This window comes from Ascaphus truei, chromosome 17 (assembly GCF_040206685.1).
Source record: "Ascaphus truei isolate aAscTru1 chromosome 17, aAscTru1.hap1, whole genome shotgun sequence".
Taxonomy (NCBI): Eukaryota; Metazoa; Chordata; class Amphibia; order Anura; family Ascaphidae; genus Ascaphus; species Ascaphus truei.
Window position 1 is genome coordinate 37,113,007 of NC_134499.1, and position 19,383 is coordinate 37,132,389.

General features: G+C 44.3%; 1 protein-coding gene across 1 annotated transcript in view; it reads left to right on the plus strand.

Annotated features, from left to right (window-relative positions):
- Window positions 1–1,415: 1,415 nt before the first annotated feature.
- The window catches only part of IL17RD (interleukin 17 receptor D), a 71,632-nt gene continuing 53,664 nt past the window's right edge, over window positions 1,416–19,383 (plus strand). Inside the window, exon 1 of the mRNA XM_075574837.1 lies at window positions 1,416–1,597. Within this exon, the coding sequence (XP_075430952.1) occupies window positions 1,472–1,597 (126 nt within the window). The 5' untranslated portion in view covers window positions 1,416–1,471. The remainder of the gene's footprint in view (window positions 1,598–19,383) is intronic.

Below are 19,383 nucleotides of genomic sequence, written 5' to 3' on the forward strand. Positions count from 1 at the left end.
ACAGCCTCCCTGCCCCCTTCCATCTCCCTGCACCCTTCTATCTCCCTGCACAGCCTCCCTGCCCCCTTCCATTCCCTGCACAGCCTCCCTGCCCCCTTCCATCTCCCTGCACCCTTCTATCTCCCTGCACAGCCTCCCTGCCCCCTTCCATCTCCCTGCACAGCCTCCCTGCCCCCTTCCATTTCCCTGCACAGCCTCCCTGCCCCTTCCATCTCCCTGCACAGCCTCCCTGCCCCCTTCCATCTCCTTGCACAGCCTCCCTGCCCCCTTCCATCTCACTGCACAGCCTCCCTGCCTCCTTCCATCTCCCTGCACAGCCTCCCTGCCCCATTCCAGCTCCCTGCACAGCCTCCCTGCCTCCTTCCATCTCCCTGCACAGCCTCCCTGCCCCCTTCCATCTCACTGCACAGCCTCCCTGCCTCCTTCCATCTCCCTGCCCCCTTCCATCTCCCTGCCCCCTTCCATCTCCCTGCCCCCTTCCATCTCCCTGCCCCCTTCCATCTCCCTGCCCCCTTCCATCTCCCTGCACAGCCTCCCTGACCCCTTCCATCTCCCTGCCCCCTTCCATCTCCCTGCACAGCCTCCCTGCCCCCTTCCATCTCCCTGCACAGCCTCCCTGCCCCCTTCCATCTCCCTGCACAGCCTCCCTGCCCCCTTCCATCTCCCTGCACAGCCTCCCTGCCCCCTTCCATCTCCCTGCACAGCAGGACCACAAACCCTGGAGCTGGGGCAGCCCTTACTGACACGGCCCACGGGTCCCTGACCCATTGAGGGGAGGGGTGCAGGTTATACTGCCCCTGCCTCTTCTGCACCCCCTGCAGCTTAGCAGCCACTGTGATACCTGACTCCCAAGGGGTGAGCTTTTCCTGGGCGTGCCTGCGGGACACACAATGCAGAACAGATAGGGGGTGTCATTCAGCAGCTTGTGCACAGTGTGGGGGTCTCTGCAGCTTGTGCACAGTGTGGGGGTCTCTGCAGCTTGTGCACAGTGTGGGGGTCTCTGCAGCTTGTGCACAGTGTGGGGGTCTCTGCAGCTTGTGCACAGTGTGGGGGTCTCTGCAGCCTGGGAAGGGGAGGGGTCTCTGCAGCTTGTGCACAGTGTGGGGGTCTCTGCAGCCTGGGAAGGGGAGGGGTCTCTGCAGCTTGTGCACAGTGTGGGGGTCTCTGCAGCTTGTGCACAGTGTGGGGGTCTCTGCAGCCTGGGAAGGGGTCTCTGCAGCTTGTGCACAGTGTGGGGGTCTCTGCAGCCTGGGAAGGGGAGGGGTCTCTGCAGCTTGTGCACAGTGTGGGGGTCTCTGCAGCTTGTGCACAGTGTGGGGGTCTCTGCAGCCTGGGAAGGGGAGGGGTCTCTGCAGCTTGTGCACAGTGTGGGGGTCTCTGCAGCCTGGGAAGGGGAGGGGCTCCTCCTGCACAGACCTCCTGCACATGCGCAGTCCAGTCCCCCAGACAAGTTCACCGTGGGCTGCGGACCATGGCACCCTGGCTGCAACTTCTCAGCTCCCTGCTAACTGTACCTGTGCTGGTGTACTCGGCGTCCCCCGGCCCCGTGGCTGCTGGGGGGCTCAGAAGGGGCTCTGCAGACGCATGCGGACCCAAGGTGAGTCCCATTCCCCAGAGCCTGCGCTGGCGGTGTGCTCAGCGCTCTGCGCCGTGCCTGCCCGGACAGTGTGTGTGTGTGTGTTATTACTGTGCCTGCGCTGGCGGTGTGCTCTGCGCTCTGCGCCGTGCCTGCCCGGGCACTGTGTGTTATTACTGTGCCTGCGGCACATGTCCTGGGATTGCAGCACCTCCGGGAGCACTTTTGCATGTTGCTGTGTGTGCAAGTCGCTGTGTGTGCATGTCTCTGGGTCTGCATCATGTTGTGTGTGCATGGAGCATGTCGCTGTGTGTGCATGTCTCTGGGTCTGCATGTTGTGTGTGCATGTTGTTGTGTGTGCATGTTGTTGTGTGTGCATGTTGCTGTGTGTGCATGTCTCTGGGTCTGCATGTTGTGTGTGCATGTCTGGGTCTATGTTGTTGAGTGTGCATAGAGCATGTCGCTGTGTGTGCATGTTACTGTGTGTGCATAAAGTATTTTTTAGCATCTTATTTGCCATGCATATTCCATATTGTTTCTGCAAGAAGCACCCTTACCAGGCTGCTGTGCTCACTTGATCACTGTCTTATTATTTCTTGGTCATAGCACAGATCTGTGGATACATACAGTGGGGTCAGTTCTTATTGTTGCTGTTTATATAGTGTACGTGATAAAGTTTCTTTATGCAGCACAGATCATGTTTCTGAATACAATACACACACATGTTAATTTGCTGCATATATCACATACTTTGCTATTCTATATAGTAAACCCTGCTTTTTTTTTTGTCTGGATGCAACAGATTTTGTCAATGTGTTTTGATCAGATGTTGTGGATATATCCTTTGAAATAGGCAGGTGTGTAAATTGTCTTTGCTTTAACATTTTTTTAAATATATTTCCTTTGGTTGTTGAGCTGCAGGAAGTGTGTATTATACCTGAGTTCAGAGAGGAGTAATAGTGACCAGGAGAGCTTTGCATTTCCTTTCTGTGTTGCTTATTAGCCTTGGGATGTTGGAGGGGGGAGGAACAGATCTTATAGCCTGAGTGAAGAAGTCACTGCAACAGTTCTTTTCATCACCCTAACCCTTGCTTTGCTAGTAAGAACTGCTTGACAGACAGATAAAAGGGTCACAGAGACTGCAATGAAAGCTAGAGGTAGACCAAGCCTTTGGACATGGAGATGGTATACTGTACTGAGAAATGATGAATTATGCAAACTTAAGTAGTTGCACCGGTCATGGGCAGATTTAGACTGTTTTGCATGCAGTTAGATCACGTTAAAACTACTTCAAGATGGTGTTCTGGATTATATATAGTATATTTATAGTATAGCTTTTGCTTGCTTCATTCATTGTAACATCGCCGGAAGAAGAGATCAGTGTATCTCGAAAGCTCGCACAAATAAAAGCATTTCGTTAGCCACAGAACGGTATCATCTATTTATTTTTTGAAAATATATATATATATATATCATTTTTTTTTAATATACAGTTTTCTTTAGGTATATGTGAAAAAAGGATTTTTTTTTTTTTAAAGCTCAACTTAAAGAAATTGTGGTAATAGAAGTTATAAGGCCTGAAAAAAATTGGCTAACTTTTTTTTTTTTTTACATTTCCCTAAAATGTGGTTCTGGAAAAGGTACTAGTATCATTTTCTTGTTTCAAAACACCTTTTTTAGCTTATGTTTAATTTTGACGTCTTTTTGTATGTTTAAAATAATGCAATGTTTGGGGTATGAGGGTTACATACGATGATGTTTCTTTGCGTGCAGACTTGTGGTTTGCATTCACGCGTCGGTAAGCTGGGGGATACCATTTTTACAAGAATGCGAGATAAACCTTTTTGAGTAAAATACTATTGTGCACATTTTTGTCAGAAGGTTCTTTGAAGATAATAACGCATCTTACGTTCTTTCCATGTCTCAGACACACTTTGGATTCTCTCATACACCTTCTATGCGCAACTAAAATCGTTTGAAGTGTCTCTAGCATTACAGAAATAATACCCCCCTTTTCCAACTCCTGTGATGCGTAGAAACCAGCTCGTTTTATCTCGCATACCTGCGTGCGGTATCTAATTTCCTAGCACACGTTCGTGCCACTGGGACATTTCTCCAGCATCTTTGCTATTTCCATGGGACAAACCTAGCTGAACTGTTCTAGATGTTGTCTGCTGTGTTTAGCATTATCAGGTCTGCCTGTAAATTGTGAATAGGCTTGACATGCCATTAAATGACTGATGGCCCCTTTTAACATATTGTTTGCTCTGGGGCAGGATTCCCTTTGAAGTGATGCCCTGTAGGAAGCATAGCCACTATTTGCTCTATTAAAATTCCTTGCTATTTCCTCTGTTTAACCACAGGCCACTTCCCCTCTACACACTGCAGGGCCACTGATTGACAAAGTGACAAGTCTAGAAGACTTTACAGCTAAATGAAAAGGTTTCTGCTTCATACCTGAATAAATATCAATTGTCTTTTATTTTGTATTCTCTACTATTCTTATTCCATAGCACAAAACGTACAAAAATATTAAAAGAATAACGTATTGGTTTGTTCAATGTAGAGAAATAGCATGAAATCCAAAAGGTAGGGGCAGAAGAAACACAAAGTAAATTGCATCAGAGAACTCGATATAAATGAGGTTCTAATCTCACTAATTATATATATTTCCAGTTTTCAGATGTTGCTGAAAACATCAGCTGTGCATTGTTATAGTCTAGATGTTGTAGGATTAAGCACAATTCTCTTCTTACCAGCAGCTGCATACAGTTGGTTTGGTTCTACAAAGCTGGATTCAAGGGATGGTTTTTGTCAAGTTTTGAAGGGGCTGCTAGTAATTTTTCTTTATTGCGCAGAAAACTTTGACATCTGGTAAGAGACTTATTCAGAAGGATTTTTCAAATAAAGCAACAATGAGAAAACAAGATTTTGAAACAAACTCGTACATGTTATTGATTTAAAACTGAACCAAATCCATCCTGATACCCAATTCCATATGCTTTGGGGAGGTGTGTTTGTGTGTTACAATGTGTAATAATACAAACTATTCAAATGCACGAGTCCTTTTTATAGTATGTAAAATAGTGTATACAAGCACCTTTCTTGGGGAAGGTGGTAATAAAAAGTGACATTTGATGTGAGGCTGTTAACATTTTTTTTCTGGCACTACAGCAACATATGAAATGTTGAAACCAAATAATCCATGTAACTTCAGATCGTTTTGTCACTAAAGGAAATAAAGTGCAAGCTCTTTAGGGTAGCGGTCTTCAGTACTTGTGTGTCTCTATCGATATTTATAACCACACACCCTGTTTAGTACGAGAGTTATTTTAATAACGCTGTTAATTCTTCAGGATAGGGATTTCTTTCTTTCGGTATTTGCTTTTTTATATTCTTATCCCTGTTATTGTTAAATATGGTTTCTGTAAAACACTGGGATGTGCTAAAGAAATGTGCGTGCGTGTAGCACCAAGACTACATTCACTATAACCCGCACGTGTCATGAGATGACAACTGGATTTTAAATTATATTGGAAATAGTGGTAAAATCAGTTTCTATATTACCTCGTTGCAGTTTCCCCCAAGGGAAAATCGGTGTGCGGGAGAAGTGACCTTGTTATTGGTGCACGGGTCTCATGAATTGACAGGACCTAACATCAAACCATGTAATGTCCATGAGGTCTAAAGATTAAAGGATGAGGTTGTTTACTTTTAGGGGAAAGGATTAAACGTGCTGAATATACTACTGTGTAACGAGACAAAATAATGACCATTGATAGGAGAAATGCAAGATGATTTGTGCGACGAGTATGGTGTTCATTCCATAAGCTCACAACCTCTGTTGAACATCCACAACACAGGTATCAGTGGTGCTTTGATTTATGTAAAAATCGCTATCCGAACATTATTTGCCTTATGTTTGTCATAAAACCCAGTATCTAGTGTAATGTGGGTGTTGGGCCCTTCAAGGGCTGCTAAGCCCAATGGCTTCCCTTTGGCTTCAGGTTCTCGAGACAAGTGGAGTCGGATCTGTTTCTTAAAGCCGCTCAGATGTATGAACAATGCCTTAACGTAGTTACCTCCGCGCCCTCACCCAAAGAAATAAAGTATTTCCCCCCCTTATATGAACTAGGGGAAACCCCAGAGCTAAACTGCAACACTCAAAGCTCTGGGACCCCTCAAAAGCTCTGTGGCCCCCACTGATTACCAAGATTATATTTTGTTACTTTTGCCAGTACTTGCATGGAAAAAACAAAGATGTCTGCTGGGTCACCCAATTAGAAGTTACAATGTCGCCTCGCAGTGATGTATGTCACGGTTTTCTTATGGTCATCAGTGACGCTGATTCCAGTCGCCATCTTTTTTTCTCCCAGACAAGAATTCTTATACGGGAATTAACTTCTTGGACAAAGTAGAGATTAAAATAAAAAAAAATTATACAATACACCTCATTCATCGACCTTTGCCCCTTGCAGACGCACTTACCAGAACACCCTCCTACTGTCTCTGTACGTTCTTACCACTTAGTTCCTGCCCTGAAGAGCTTACAATCTATTTTTTCCTAATGTTACTTTTGTCTCAAGCGCTTCTTCCCATTATGTGTTATATTATATCACGTGTATTACTGCTGTGATGCGCTATGTACACAGTTGGCACTTTATAAATAAAGACATACATACATTCATTTGCAGTGAAGTTGAATGCACTTTTAACCAAAACTCACCTGTTTATGCTCATAGAAACCTCAGGGATCAAGAAACCAATTTCGTATGGGGACTCTCATCATATACTCACATTTTTTTTTTAAGTTACCCAGATCTCTCTGGAAAAGGAATGGTTCAAACCTGCCCTTTGACCTGGCCCAATTTTGTAGCCCCAGGTTAACTCCTCACAGGCTCAGAAGTCTCTGCCTCATTATTCTTAACGTTTGTTTTATTCTGAACCGACTGCTCTAGTTTTCTCCTAACTTCTTTTTGTTTGTTAATGTTAGCGTGATAGGAACGGTGCTTAATTAGACCTGGAGTATTTAAAGGGGCACTTAATGAGAAGCAGCTGTCTGTTCAAGCAGATCAGTCGAAAAATCAGGAAGCAGAGCTTTATTATGAACATGTAGATTTAATTCCCTTCCAAAGCATGTGTTTGTCTGCGGACCTGGTAATTTACAAGGCTACAATTAACCTCTTCACCCTAGAAAGCTATGCATGTGGCACAATTTAGTGACTATGATTACAGCATAGGTGAAACCACTGGGATAAGGGGTTCATGCCTCCCAAACTTTATTGACCTTGGGGGAGGGAAATCCGGTAACTTTGTTGCCTGCAAAAAAACAAAGCCTTAGGCTGCGTCCATAGATGGACCAGCCGCCGTGCTGAGGCGTGCGGACGCTCCACGCTGAGCCCCTGCATCCTCAATGAGGATGCCTTTAGAGGGGGCTCACGCGAGCGTCCGCAGGCGTGCTGAAGAGTTGGAGGTTTCAGCCGAGCGCCAAGCTGTTTTTCAGCGCGCCGTCGGCTGAAAACCTCCAATCACAGCACAGCAGCGTCAACGTCACGGCGCCGTGACGTCGGCGCCGTGACATTGACGTCAGTGCGTCGCGGGCGATTGGCCCAGCGACGTCACTGCCCCGCCTCCAACCACCTCCCCCCCGGCTCCCCCCGCGCACGCTGGCTCGCCTGCAAGTTTGTGCAATCGCGCTGACTGAAGCAGGCGAGCCTCAGCGTTAGCGCACCTCCGCTCTCCCCACCCCTCTATGGCCCGGGCCTAAGAAGGGACCATATTTTTGCAACTGATATCAATACAGAAGTATGCAGATCTTTCTCATCAGTTTCTCAACCAAAACATTCATTATCACATTTTGCTTAGAGCTTTGTGAAGCTCAAGCCGCAAACCAAATTGTACGGGTATTTTCAATATATGTAACAAGTTTCAAGGAACATGTTGATGCCAGTGGAAGATTTGCCTTTTTTTATTTTTTTTATTTTTTTATTTTATTTATTATTATTTTTTATTTTTATATGTGTGTTGTGGATGTTCAAAAATTAAGCTGAGGCAGAAATGAAAAATTATTATCACTGTCTAGCCATCAGTAATTGACCTCCCCTTTCGCCTTCCTGGATTAGATCAGAGTTTTTCCACCGGGGTTCCAAGGAACTATTGAGTTTCGTGGGCACCCCTAAAGGGCTTCCTGCAATTTATAGGTAATTTGAAAGAGGGTTGGGGTTCCTTACAATGCATCTGATCTCAGACGCGCTATTACAGAGGGTCGGGGTTCCTTACAATGCATCTGATCTCAGACGCGCTATTAGAGAGGGCTGAGGTTCCTTACAATGTATCAGATCACAGAGTTGCTATTAGAGAGGGTTGGGGTTCCGCAGAATTTCACATTATAAATATACAATTCCTTAACTAAAAAAAGGTTGAAAACCCCCTGGACTAGATCATAACTTCTTAAATTCTGTTGCTATCAGAAAAATTACAAACAGAACGCAATCGGGTTCACATATTAGAAATTGTATCAAATCTTTGTAATATTAGAAGCTTTAGTCTCCATTTAATCTGCTCATATAATTGACGTTATCCAGAATCGTTTGGTAGTAAATGTGTTGAGGATGCAACAGAACTTCTAGAAGTGTTTTTGCGAATGCCTTTTATTTTCATCTACAATTCTCTTTGGTTCTGCAGTGTTTCAGACTGTTTAGATGTCAGCTAAACAGCTGTAGCCAGCTGTTTGTGAAATATGAATACACCGTAGAGACTATTCTTGCTGTACTCTGCTCTCGGGCGTTAAAGGTGCAGTTCTACACAGGCCCATGTCTCTCAGGCCTGTAATATAGTGGGGGCGCGCGCGGCAGTTATAGTTGGCTGTGGTTAGCCAGCCATTGTATGCTAGGGCTGCGCACGGCAGTGAGCGTGGAGCCGGGCGATAGCGGGGAAGACTGGAAAAGTAAGTATTCGCGTCGCAACCGCCGCTGTAATGCGTGCGTGTGTGTGTGCACAATATTAATAAATAATTTATTCTTATTCAACACCACATGTCTTTTTTTATTTTATTTATATTTTTATAATATATAATTAACGCACAATCTACATATTGGTTGACAAATCACCAAAAAAATTTACTCGCCACACAAAAAAATCTACTCGCCACCTAGTACCAAACGTGTGATGCTTGGGCCAATATTTACTCGGCCGGGGGTTAAATCCACTCGCCCGGGGCGAGCAAATGTATAGGTTTGTCGAACACTGTATATATACACACACACACACACACACACACACACACACACACACACACACACACACACACACACACACACACACACACACACACACACACACACACACACACACACACACACACCAAACCTGTCGCTCCTGGCAGCATGCACTGCACACGTTAAAAGTGTGCGGCACGCGCGTTCACACAGGTGCGCACGCCCGCACCTACTATAGAACAAGCCTCATTCTTTGAAAGAACGTCTTTTCATGAACGCATTTATTATTGTGAGCTGTGAAATTCTCAATAGTGTTCAGTTATGTAGAAATTATTGTGGGAAATAATTACAGGGCCTGGTGATTTAGAAAAACAGACAAACCGTTAATTATATAGGTAAATAGTGATGAATGCGAATTCTGCATCATTCTCACCTCTTCCGTTAGATACAGTATGAGCATTTAATCGCTTGTAGCAAATGTAACTTGCCTGTTGTAGTCCGTGGTGTTAAAAGGTCCAAATATGACATTCTTAAACATATCTTAAATTAGTAAAGGAAAACGATAGCATAGGTGCCAATTTACACTTAATATTGAAAAATGTTTTTTGTTAAAACGTACAATAATTTCATTATGGTGCATGTCAGTGGGTCAATATTGTTCCTGGCTGTATTTAGCTAATATCAAGCTCCAGAAATCCAATTAATGAGGTAAATCATTGGTGTTTTGGTAAAAGTTATTTTGAACAATGCCCTTCAATTGGCAACTTTCATGGATCATTAGACTCAAAGGAAACCTACCTTCAAAAGTGAGCTTTAAATGTGATTAGAAAGAGGACATGAAATTATGGAATGAATACATTTTCTTTCAGCCTACCCATACTCCTTTGCGAAGTGTTCTTTGGCACGAGCTATACAGAGTTTAAAGATGCACAGGTCTTAGGCCGCACTTATAGTGACGGTAACGTCGGCCGAAAACAAATACATTGCTGCCGCCGCATGCGCTTATAGTGCACGCGACGCCGCCGTCGCAAAAATCTGAAGCCGGCAAAATTTGATTTTTCAAGGGCCGTCGCGTCACGTGACGGCCCTTGAACAAATCAAATTGCCGGAATCCCGCGACCCCGCCGCCCGGCGAAACATAACTTTCGCCGACGGGCAGCATATGTGAATGTCAAGTGTCTTAAATTTAGAACACTGCCCACAGTTGCAGACCGTGTTGTCCAAATATTCCAAATGACACTGTGCATTATAACACGAGGGACTGGTTCACATTTCTGCCAGTGGTATACTCCAACATTTCATTTCACACCATCTTTCAGTGTGCAGGTGGGAACTTAACAGGGAGATTGCTCCTGGGAGAGAAGAGAGTTGGAAAACAGATGCTGATGTGCCAGAAAGTTAAGAAAGGGGCGTGATCTAGTTGTTTTTGTGATCGCTAGAACTGATCGAATCCAAGCCTTGTCCATGCTGTGAGTCTGTTTAGCCTTAATCCTGGCACCAGGACACCAAAAATAATGACACCCCTTACTGAATAAAATGCTTTGCTTGTAACGATTCAGTTGCTTGGTAAGAAATCTCTGACGTCTGGTTAAAGAAGGGTACACACATTTAGACATTTTGGTGTAAAGATTAGGCAGTCTTGTCCAAAGTTCCATTTAAGACGATGGCAGATCAGGATTTGGAAGTCAAGCTGGATCCATTTCTCCATCACATAAAGCACAAGATAATGCATGATTTGTAACCTCTACTCGTCCCTGCACGCTTCTAAATTCTTTGTGTGTTCGTGTCGCCGGTTACTTCCACTTGGAACCAATTCCATGCCTCCAAAGACGATGGATACCTGGTAGTTGTGCATGAAAACGTTGGTGTTTAAACTCTTGGAATAAGCAGAGTGACTCTTATTTAGCGTTGAGGTGTGCAACATTTTGGATGTGTAGACGTTTACACTCCGGTAGCCTGGCGTGCTGTGAGGTTATTTGTGAGCTCCCTTGTTTCTGATCATATTCAAATGCGACCATGCAGTCACCGGCTTCTTTTTTTTACTTTTGTTGTTGAGGGCTGTGAGAAAATCCCTGGTTGGGTGGCTTTGAATTAATGAAAATCCGCAGAATGCATCACTAACGATCGCTCCTGGGGCTTTAAAAAACCCCCAAAAAAACCTTATTCCTCCGTTTTTTTTATTCACATAGTTCCACATAATGTCAAGGAAAAGAAAACTGAACATCTGGTAATTCTCTACCAATAGGTTGCTATAGTACAATGGAGAGAGGCCTGGGATTTTCCCAGTATCAGAGCCGTGCGAGATGACCCCCTGTGCGAATTCATTACTGTCACACTGTTCTTTGCATCCTTTCTCCTTTTCAATGCCGACCTGCTGGATCTTATGGGAACTGTAGCTTGCAATTATCTCCGTACCTGTGTTCTGCTGATGGGATCACACAGCGTTTTGGCAGCTTTCTGGAACGGTTCTTGGTTGTCGTTCGCATGCCAACTTCTATTCCTCTACTATGGGAGGCCTACAACCCTTACCCACCCCCTAATGCCCCTTTCCAGGTGGAGCGTTTAAGTACTATTTGGGAATCCTGTTATGACGTACGCTAGACTGGACTGGTTTTATATATGCTTGTAAATAGAGGTATACAAATTGTCTGCCAAAGTTCAAATTCCGGGCCTGGCAGTGAAGTGGGGCCAAGATAGGAAGCAGACCCCGGAAGTTGGATCAGACTTCTCCAACTACCCCCCTCTCCCCTCGTTGGTGCCCCCTTAATGTCAGGGACGGTTTAATTCATTACTAGACCAGAGATGTCTAACAAATCCCAGTTCTGTTTGCAAAAATGTTGGAGTGAAAGCTATTTGTTGCTTTGCAAATATTAATGATGAGTCACTCTCTCCATATTGATCTCAAATACTGTAGTTGCACAAGTAAGATTTGCATTTGCTGGTTAAGTTTCATATCTTTGTGATTTTTTTTGTTTTTTGCCGGCTACGAATAGGTGCAGGTTTTTCCCATCTCTAGTCGCTTACAAGTCCCAGGGACCAACTTTTGAGATGCTTCAAAGTTGCCCAGTTTAGTCAGGCCCACATTTGCAGAGTATGCTAATCTGCTATTTTACAGCTGCAGACCAAGCAATATCCTACATGTATTTTTGTTTTTAATAAATCAGTGCTGTACTATGAGAAAATAATTGTAGCATTTTTTTTTATATTAAACAACTCTGACATTTTAGAATATATTCTAATGTAACAAGCATTTTTGTTTCTATAGCAACCATTTACAAAGTCACATCCCTCTACCTCTTTGGAAATGGGCTCTGGCACACCCCCTTTTGAGCCCTGTCCCCTCTCTCTAGCAGTGCACCAATTGTATCAAGTGCCTGCCTGGTCACATGGTCTTCACTACAGAACTTTGCATCTTTGGTCGTCTTCTGCTGCACTGATAGCCATTTAGTGAACCCCCGAACCTTCACCGATTGGCAACTTGGCTAATTACTTATCATTGTGTGGATTGTATTGATGCGCATATTAAAGGGGGGAGTAAAGAAGAAAAAAAACGGCATCTTGGACGGCTACCTTAAACGCTAAATAAATAGGATGTATATTGTCCATGCACATGCTGTGACGGGCGTCTGCGCATGCAAACGTGGCATGCGCACACTGCATGGGACTATTGTGCGCATGCGTACTCATAGACTTCAGTTTCTGCGCATGCGCACTCGTTGAAGGACGGTTCTGCTGTAATGGCTGCGCGTGTGCCACCAACACCACCACATTACGTCACTTCTGTGACAGATTTTCGTCCCCATGCAGTAGATTTGTCCCATCAAAATTCACTAGGTGCCAGCAAAGAAGTTTCATTTCAAAAGTACTTTCTCATAGTACAGAACGGATTTATTAAAAAAAATAAACCCACACCTGTAGGATATTTCTGGGTCTGCAGCTTAAAAGCAGCAAAACAGCTTGCACTACGTCTTCCATCACACCCCACCCCCTGCTTTCAGGGATCCTTGCCTCCGTAGCGGTGCCGGTATCTCTGCAGGCAGAGAAACTGTGTGCCTAACATAATGGCGCCGTTTATGGCAACGTGGCTTGTATTTGGCCCACATGACCTGGACATTTAATCTCCACAGAGATGCCGGCACCCCCATACTGAAGGAAGTATCTCTCGAAGCAGGGGGTCCCCGGACCTGAAATGAATGGGGTTCAGCTCAGGGGGACCCCCTGCTTCAATCTTATTTAAAAAAAAAAATGAGACTTGACAGGTGACACAGGGCTATTTCTAACAAGTACAGGCTGCGGGGGGGGGGGGGGGGTTCTGCTTTAATCTTGTATAACAGTAGCTGCCAATGCAAATAAGATCTTATCTTGCATCAAACGGGCAATGGATGGAAGGCAAGTAAACATAATTATGCCCCTTTATAAAGCATTAGTAAAACCACACCTTTAATATTGAGTACAATTTGGGGCACCACTCCTTAGAAAAGACATTATGGAACTAGAGAGAGTGCAGAGAAGAGCCACCAAATTAATAAAGGGGATGAACATTCTAACTTATGAGGAGAGGCTAGCTAAATTAGATTTATTTACATTAGAAAAGAGGCATCTCAAGGGATATGATAACTATATACAAATATATTCGGGGACAATACAAGGAGATTTCAAAAGAACTATTCATCCGAAGGGCAGTACAAAGGACTTGGGGCATCCCTTTAGGTTGGAGGAAAGGAGATTTCACCAGCAACAAAGGAAAGTATTCTTTACAGTAAAGGCAGTTACACTGTGGGATTGCGTACCCACGGAGACTGTGATGGCAGATGGAAAAGGTTGGACATCTTTTTAGAAAGGAAAGGTATACAGGGATATACCAAATAAGTAAACATGGGAAGGATGTTGGTCCAGGGAGTAATCCGATTGTCAGTATCATTATTTGGAGCCAGGAAGGAATTTATTTTTCCCTTTGAGACATTAGATCAGGGGGGCGCAAACTTTTTTTCCTGCGCCCCCCTACCGGCGGTCCCCTCACTCCCGTGCCCCCCCCTAACCCCCACTCACTTGCGTTGTGGCGTCATGATGTCACGTTGCCATAGCAATGTGACGTCACATGATCTCGCGGCATCATTTTGACGCCGCGTTGCCATGGCGACGAAGGAAGCCGCCAAAGCCTAGGTAAGTGAAGGTTTACAGAGGCCCTGCAGCTCCCCCGACACTTCATTTATCCTTCGGGAAGCGCGCGGGGCCTCTGTAAACCCTGTGCCCCCCCGCCGGCAGTCTCGCGCCCCCCCCCCTGGGGGTCGCGCCCCCCAGTTTATGCACCGCTGCATTAGATAATATTTTACTTGGGGTTTTTGTTTGCCTTCCTCTGGATCAATATACTGTAAGTACGGATAAAGGATTTGTCGTCTAAATTTAGCACAGGTTGAACTACGACGTATGTCTCATTTTTTATTTATTTTTTCCAACCTCATCTACCATGTAACTATATAACTATGCAAATGTTTATTTCATTTTAATAATAGTAGATAAAGTGATACCTTGCCACACTTACCTATTATTGTTGCGTGGTGAAAATGTACTGTTCTCAATGTGCTTTTCAACCCACCTGAAGCAGTAGAGTATACAATACTTAACTAAGGCTGCGTCCATAGAACGTGGAGCAGCGCTGAGCCGCGCGGACACTGATGCTCACCTGATCAAGCATGAGCGATTTCATGCCCAGGCAGGCGGGCCAGCGTCCGCGATCGGGAGGCGGGGCAGTGACGTCGCTGGGCCAACCGTCCGCGACGCACCGACGTCACGGCGCTGTGACGTTGACGCTGCTTCGCGCTGATTGGATATTTTCAGCCGACGGCGCGCTGAAAAACAGCTTGGCTGCCGGCTGAAAAATCCAACTCGTCAGCACGCCTGTGGACGCTCGCGTGAGCCCCCTCTAAAGACATCCTCATTGAGGATGCAGGGGCTCAGCGCGGAGCGTCCACACGGCTCAGCGCTGCTTGTCCTTCTATGGACGTGGCCTAAGAAAGCTCACCGTTTGGCAAAGGGTAACAGGACTGTAGCATTTCCTCCTTGGTTACTGTAGCCTGCTGCTAAATGAGCGCTGGTTCCCATTTCTATTGGGCTTTAGTTTCCCCTTTTTTTTTTATTCCAATAAGTCAAAGAACCTCGATCTCCCCGGCTGCTAACAGGTGAGAAGTTGTTCCCGGGCGTACCAGGACGGAAGCGTTCACAAAAGCTCCATCTTTTATTCATAAACCTGGAACAATGAGAAGCCGGCGGAGCTTGAGTTTCACTAAATAGCTCCCATTTCAGAGCGTAATTCGGCAATCATGCCATTCACTCCGTTAGGGTTTCTCTTCAAGTAGTAACTGCAAAGCGTGAAATGTCATGCAGAGATTTAATGGAGGTGCATTCAACCAGACAGTGAAAGGACCGCTGCGCTGCAAGCTTTTCTAAAAAATTCACGTGCAATAAATTGTACTTTCAAATCTGTAAGGCCCCAAACTCTTGGCTATAATCATATTTCTTCATCTGTTCTTCGCAGAAATAATTATTTAGCTCCCCCCACGCCGTTGTGTATGTTGTGTATGTTGTGTATGTTGTGTATGTTGTGTATGTTGTGTATGTACACCTTCTCCTCTGTCCTCCTGTGCCTTATACCTTGAATATCTTTTCTATTGTTGTAGAATAAGAACCAAAGCAGTTAGTGTTACACAGAATCAAAGCATTAGAACGGAGGTGGCCAACTCCAGTGCCCAAGGCAACCAACAGGGTATCCCTGCTTCAGCAAAGGTGGCTCAGTCTTTGACTTTAACTGAGCCACCTGTGCTGAAGCAGGGATATCCTGTTGGTGGCCCTTGAGGACTGGAGTTGGCCACCCCGGCATTAGAATGTAATGAGGTTTTGATGCATCACTTCCAGTGTGTTCCTCACATTGAAACCCAATACAAGTACCAGGAATTCTTGGCATTCCTTCAGAATTATGTACGTACAATACACCAGCAGGTAGGAATGCCCAGCAGCTGATGGTTCAAATTCATACACTACATGAAATAACAAATAGGAAAATATGGAAAGCCTGCAAATAACACTGGGGCCTTTGGCAATATCAGATTACTATGAATTATGGATGTTCATTGGGTGCACATCTTGTTTCCACCAAGGTACTTCGCATGATTTTGGATAACAAAGTATACAAAGGATCTGTAATATGAAGTCAAAACCTTACTGTTTAGTATTAAAGCCGTCATATATGATTTGTAGTATAAAAAAGGGGGAAAAATAAACGTGATCGGACTTATTTTTTTTTTTTTTTTTACATGGTTTTTAAAACAGGAATTTTGTTCGTAAACGTATTAAAGATTATTATTTTTATTTTGAGGTGTAAGAAAGAAGAGCTTTGGTGATCAGTCCCATAGGTTTCTGTAATTATTGATCAGCTCAGCAATTTTGGTTGATAACAGGTTGTGACAGGTGCTGTGCAAGATGACTGGACGATTGCCAGCATTGTATAGAGCTGCACATACTCATCAAAATCAGCGGCCCCCTTAACTTGTCCCATTTCCATTGTAAATAATCCAATCTAGTAATAAAGTCTCATTCTCTCCCCTCCTTTTTTTACCCACCATAACTTATTTAAGGTGTGGTTAAAACCTATCCCAGCTTCACATTGCAAGGCCAGCATAACCAGCCTCTCACACTGAGAACCAAAAGATGGTAAAAGCTGTCTATGGGTAGGTTACTAGCTCTGCACTTCTTTAACCCTGGCTGTACTGAAATCTGTGTAATACGGCAGGCATAAGCTTATAGGGGTCCCATGTTAAAATAGACATGAAGCAAAAGGTGACAGTGTGCTCATTTGCATGTCATTACCCAGAATCCCTGGCTTCAGTGGAAGCACTGCACATGCTAAGAGATAATGGGGAAGGGCAGGGTTACAGACCTGTCTGAGACTTGCAAATATTTTAATTGGCTGAAAACGTATTCACAGTTCTCGGGCCCCTATACATATTACTAGGACGACACTTTTCTGTCAGGGAAGCTCGGAGCGCAATTCAAATGATTACATTTAACAGAATATTAATTGGAGGCTTCAGATGATAAAACAATGATTTCGGATGTTTTTCGCTTAAGAAAATGTCACTGCTATTGCTTCATGTGACAGATGCTTTTGGTCAAACTCAATTCAAAATGGTAAGTAATTAAACAAGGCACAGTTCCATGAGTACATAAAAACAACAAAAATAGTAGAACTGGGGGACACGCCCCCCTGGGTGGGAATGTTAGATTTTTGGGGGGGAGGAGGGGGCGCGTCGGTTATAGAGGTCCCGCGCTCTCCCCCCAGGCATTTAAACGAAATGCCGGGGTACCGCGCAAGGCTTCTATAACACACTTACCTTCCCGCGACGCGTCGTCACGGTAACCTGGCGGTTAATGAAGTAGCGGGGTCACGTTACCTTGGCAACGTGACATCACATGACCCTGCGCGCCATTTGATGCCGGGGCCGAGCAGGGGGGTGGGGGGGGATGCATGGAGCCGAGAAGAGCAGGCAGGGGTACACACGGGGAAAAGTTTCCGCACCCCTGTAATAGATGTCGACCAAAAAAATAAAAACATGCAGATCACAGTTAATCATTTAATTTTATATAGTCTTGGGAACAGTTAAAATATTAAATCTGGCCTCGAAACAGATTGCTATACACAGGGTAAATATGGTAACAGGTTTCTCATTAGATTTGTTGCGAGTGTCAAATGAAGTAGATAGTAAGAAACCTTTTTTTTCCGCCTCTGATCAAAGCGCGCTCGCATGTCCCGGTGCTTTTGCTGCACACTAACAATCTGGAGATACCATTACATTTTTTCAGCATGAAACCAAACACTTCAAATCCCCGAAGCAGTCTCAAATTTATGGCTAATAAAAGAATTTATTGTGCTAGATGACATCTGCTATATCACTCTGAGAGCCGAAACTGGCAGGGAGCAGACAGGAAATATTTCCATTCCAGATCACTGGAGCTAGGGCAGAAGTGTCTGATTTCAGCTAAGTCCCCATAGATAGAAAGATAATTAAAGCATTTCTTTTTGGTCCGTTTTCATAGAGTTTATTTCACTTCTGTGCAATTAGCGGACATGAATGTCCGGTTGTATTACTTCACAAACATCATTTTGTTACCGTAAGTGGTAATTTTTTAATTATTTTTTTTTTTAAAACCCCTACTGTTTAAACCACCTTGCTCAAAAGGCGCTGAGAGAGTTAATCCATAGTCTGTGTAATGTTTCCAGACAAAAGTCTGCTAAAATGAGCAGCCTTTGCTCTGTATAATCTGTCTTGGCATGGCTTTCCTAATGCGCAGGGTTTTGCACTGTATGGATTTGAATAAAATGCTAAATATTGAAGATAATGGTTGTTCATAAACTTTCCATATTTCAAAGCTACTAATTCTTTTATTTGTATATTGCACTGTCCTGGGCACACAGAGATGCACATAGAATATTACAGGCACAGTGGAGAATGACAGTAATATATAGTACCGTAAACGTGATTTTAACATTCCTCCTAAATAGATCAAATCAAAAGCTCTATTGCCAACGGAAGAAATGGTAGCCATCTTCGGTACCCAAAAATGTAATCTTTACCAGCATGTTTCTTCCCAGTGTAACGTCAGAACAAAGAAGGTTTGGCAGCGCAGAACTTCTCAATGTTCTTTGACAGAGATATTGGCAAAAATGTATTTAACAAAACAAGTATTCGGGGATTGCCCCTGTGCTATTTTGGATAAACCTACTAAATGCAATAACGATTGTGGCTCAGCAGACAATCCACTTTTTTACTGGTATTGTGTCCAGGATTGGGAAATCGCCCAAGTTCTTAACAAGCTTGCCATGGGCATTGACGCTTTTCGCCTACTTCAAATAAAGCACCTTTACAATGAAGCCACTTTGTTTGGCATGTGACTTTTTGATGCATTTTATTCACCCAATGTGGAGTACCCGTTCTAATTGGGTAATTATAATGTGTAACCTTGTATGTTCAAAGCACTTTTGGGGAAAAAAGACTCTCTATAACAGAACTATAATGGACTTATTACATAAATGGCCCCATTATGTAGTGCAGAATTTGGCCTTTTCAAATACAGAGTTCTGACCTGTTACTTCTTGGGCAATATTGCCCCAAAGTTTGGCAATAGCAGGCACTGGGAAGGCATCTTATAATGAGGTTACACATAAAACAACATCCCGGTTAGGGAGTATTTCTATATACAGTTCTCACTCACAGGTGGTCGCTAGGGCTGTTTTCGATGGAAAACTCCCATTGACGGGAGGGGGGTGGGGGGGTTCTGAAAAAGACTCTGATGGCCCCCGGAGTATATAAAATTACCCCTTCAGGGTGTTTGACTCCCACACAGTTGTGTTACACAACATTCATTAAAGCTGCCGTTAAGAAATAAATAAATGTCCCTTCGATTTGTGCATCGATACAATCCACACAATAAGTAATTGGCTAATTTGCCGATCGATCCGTTCTGTGATCAATCTGCGAAGATGCGGCTCAGGGGGGTCACTAAATGACTATAGGGGAGTATTGACTCAGTATCTGT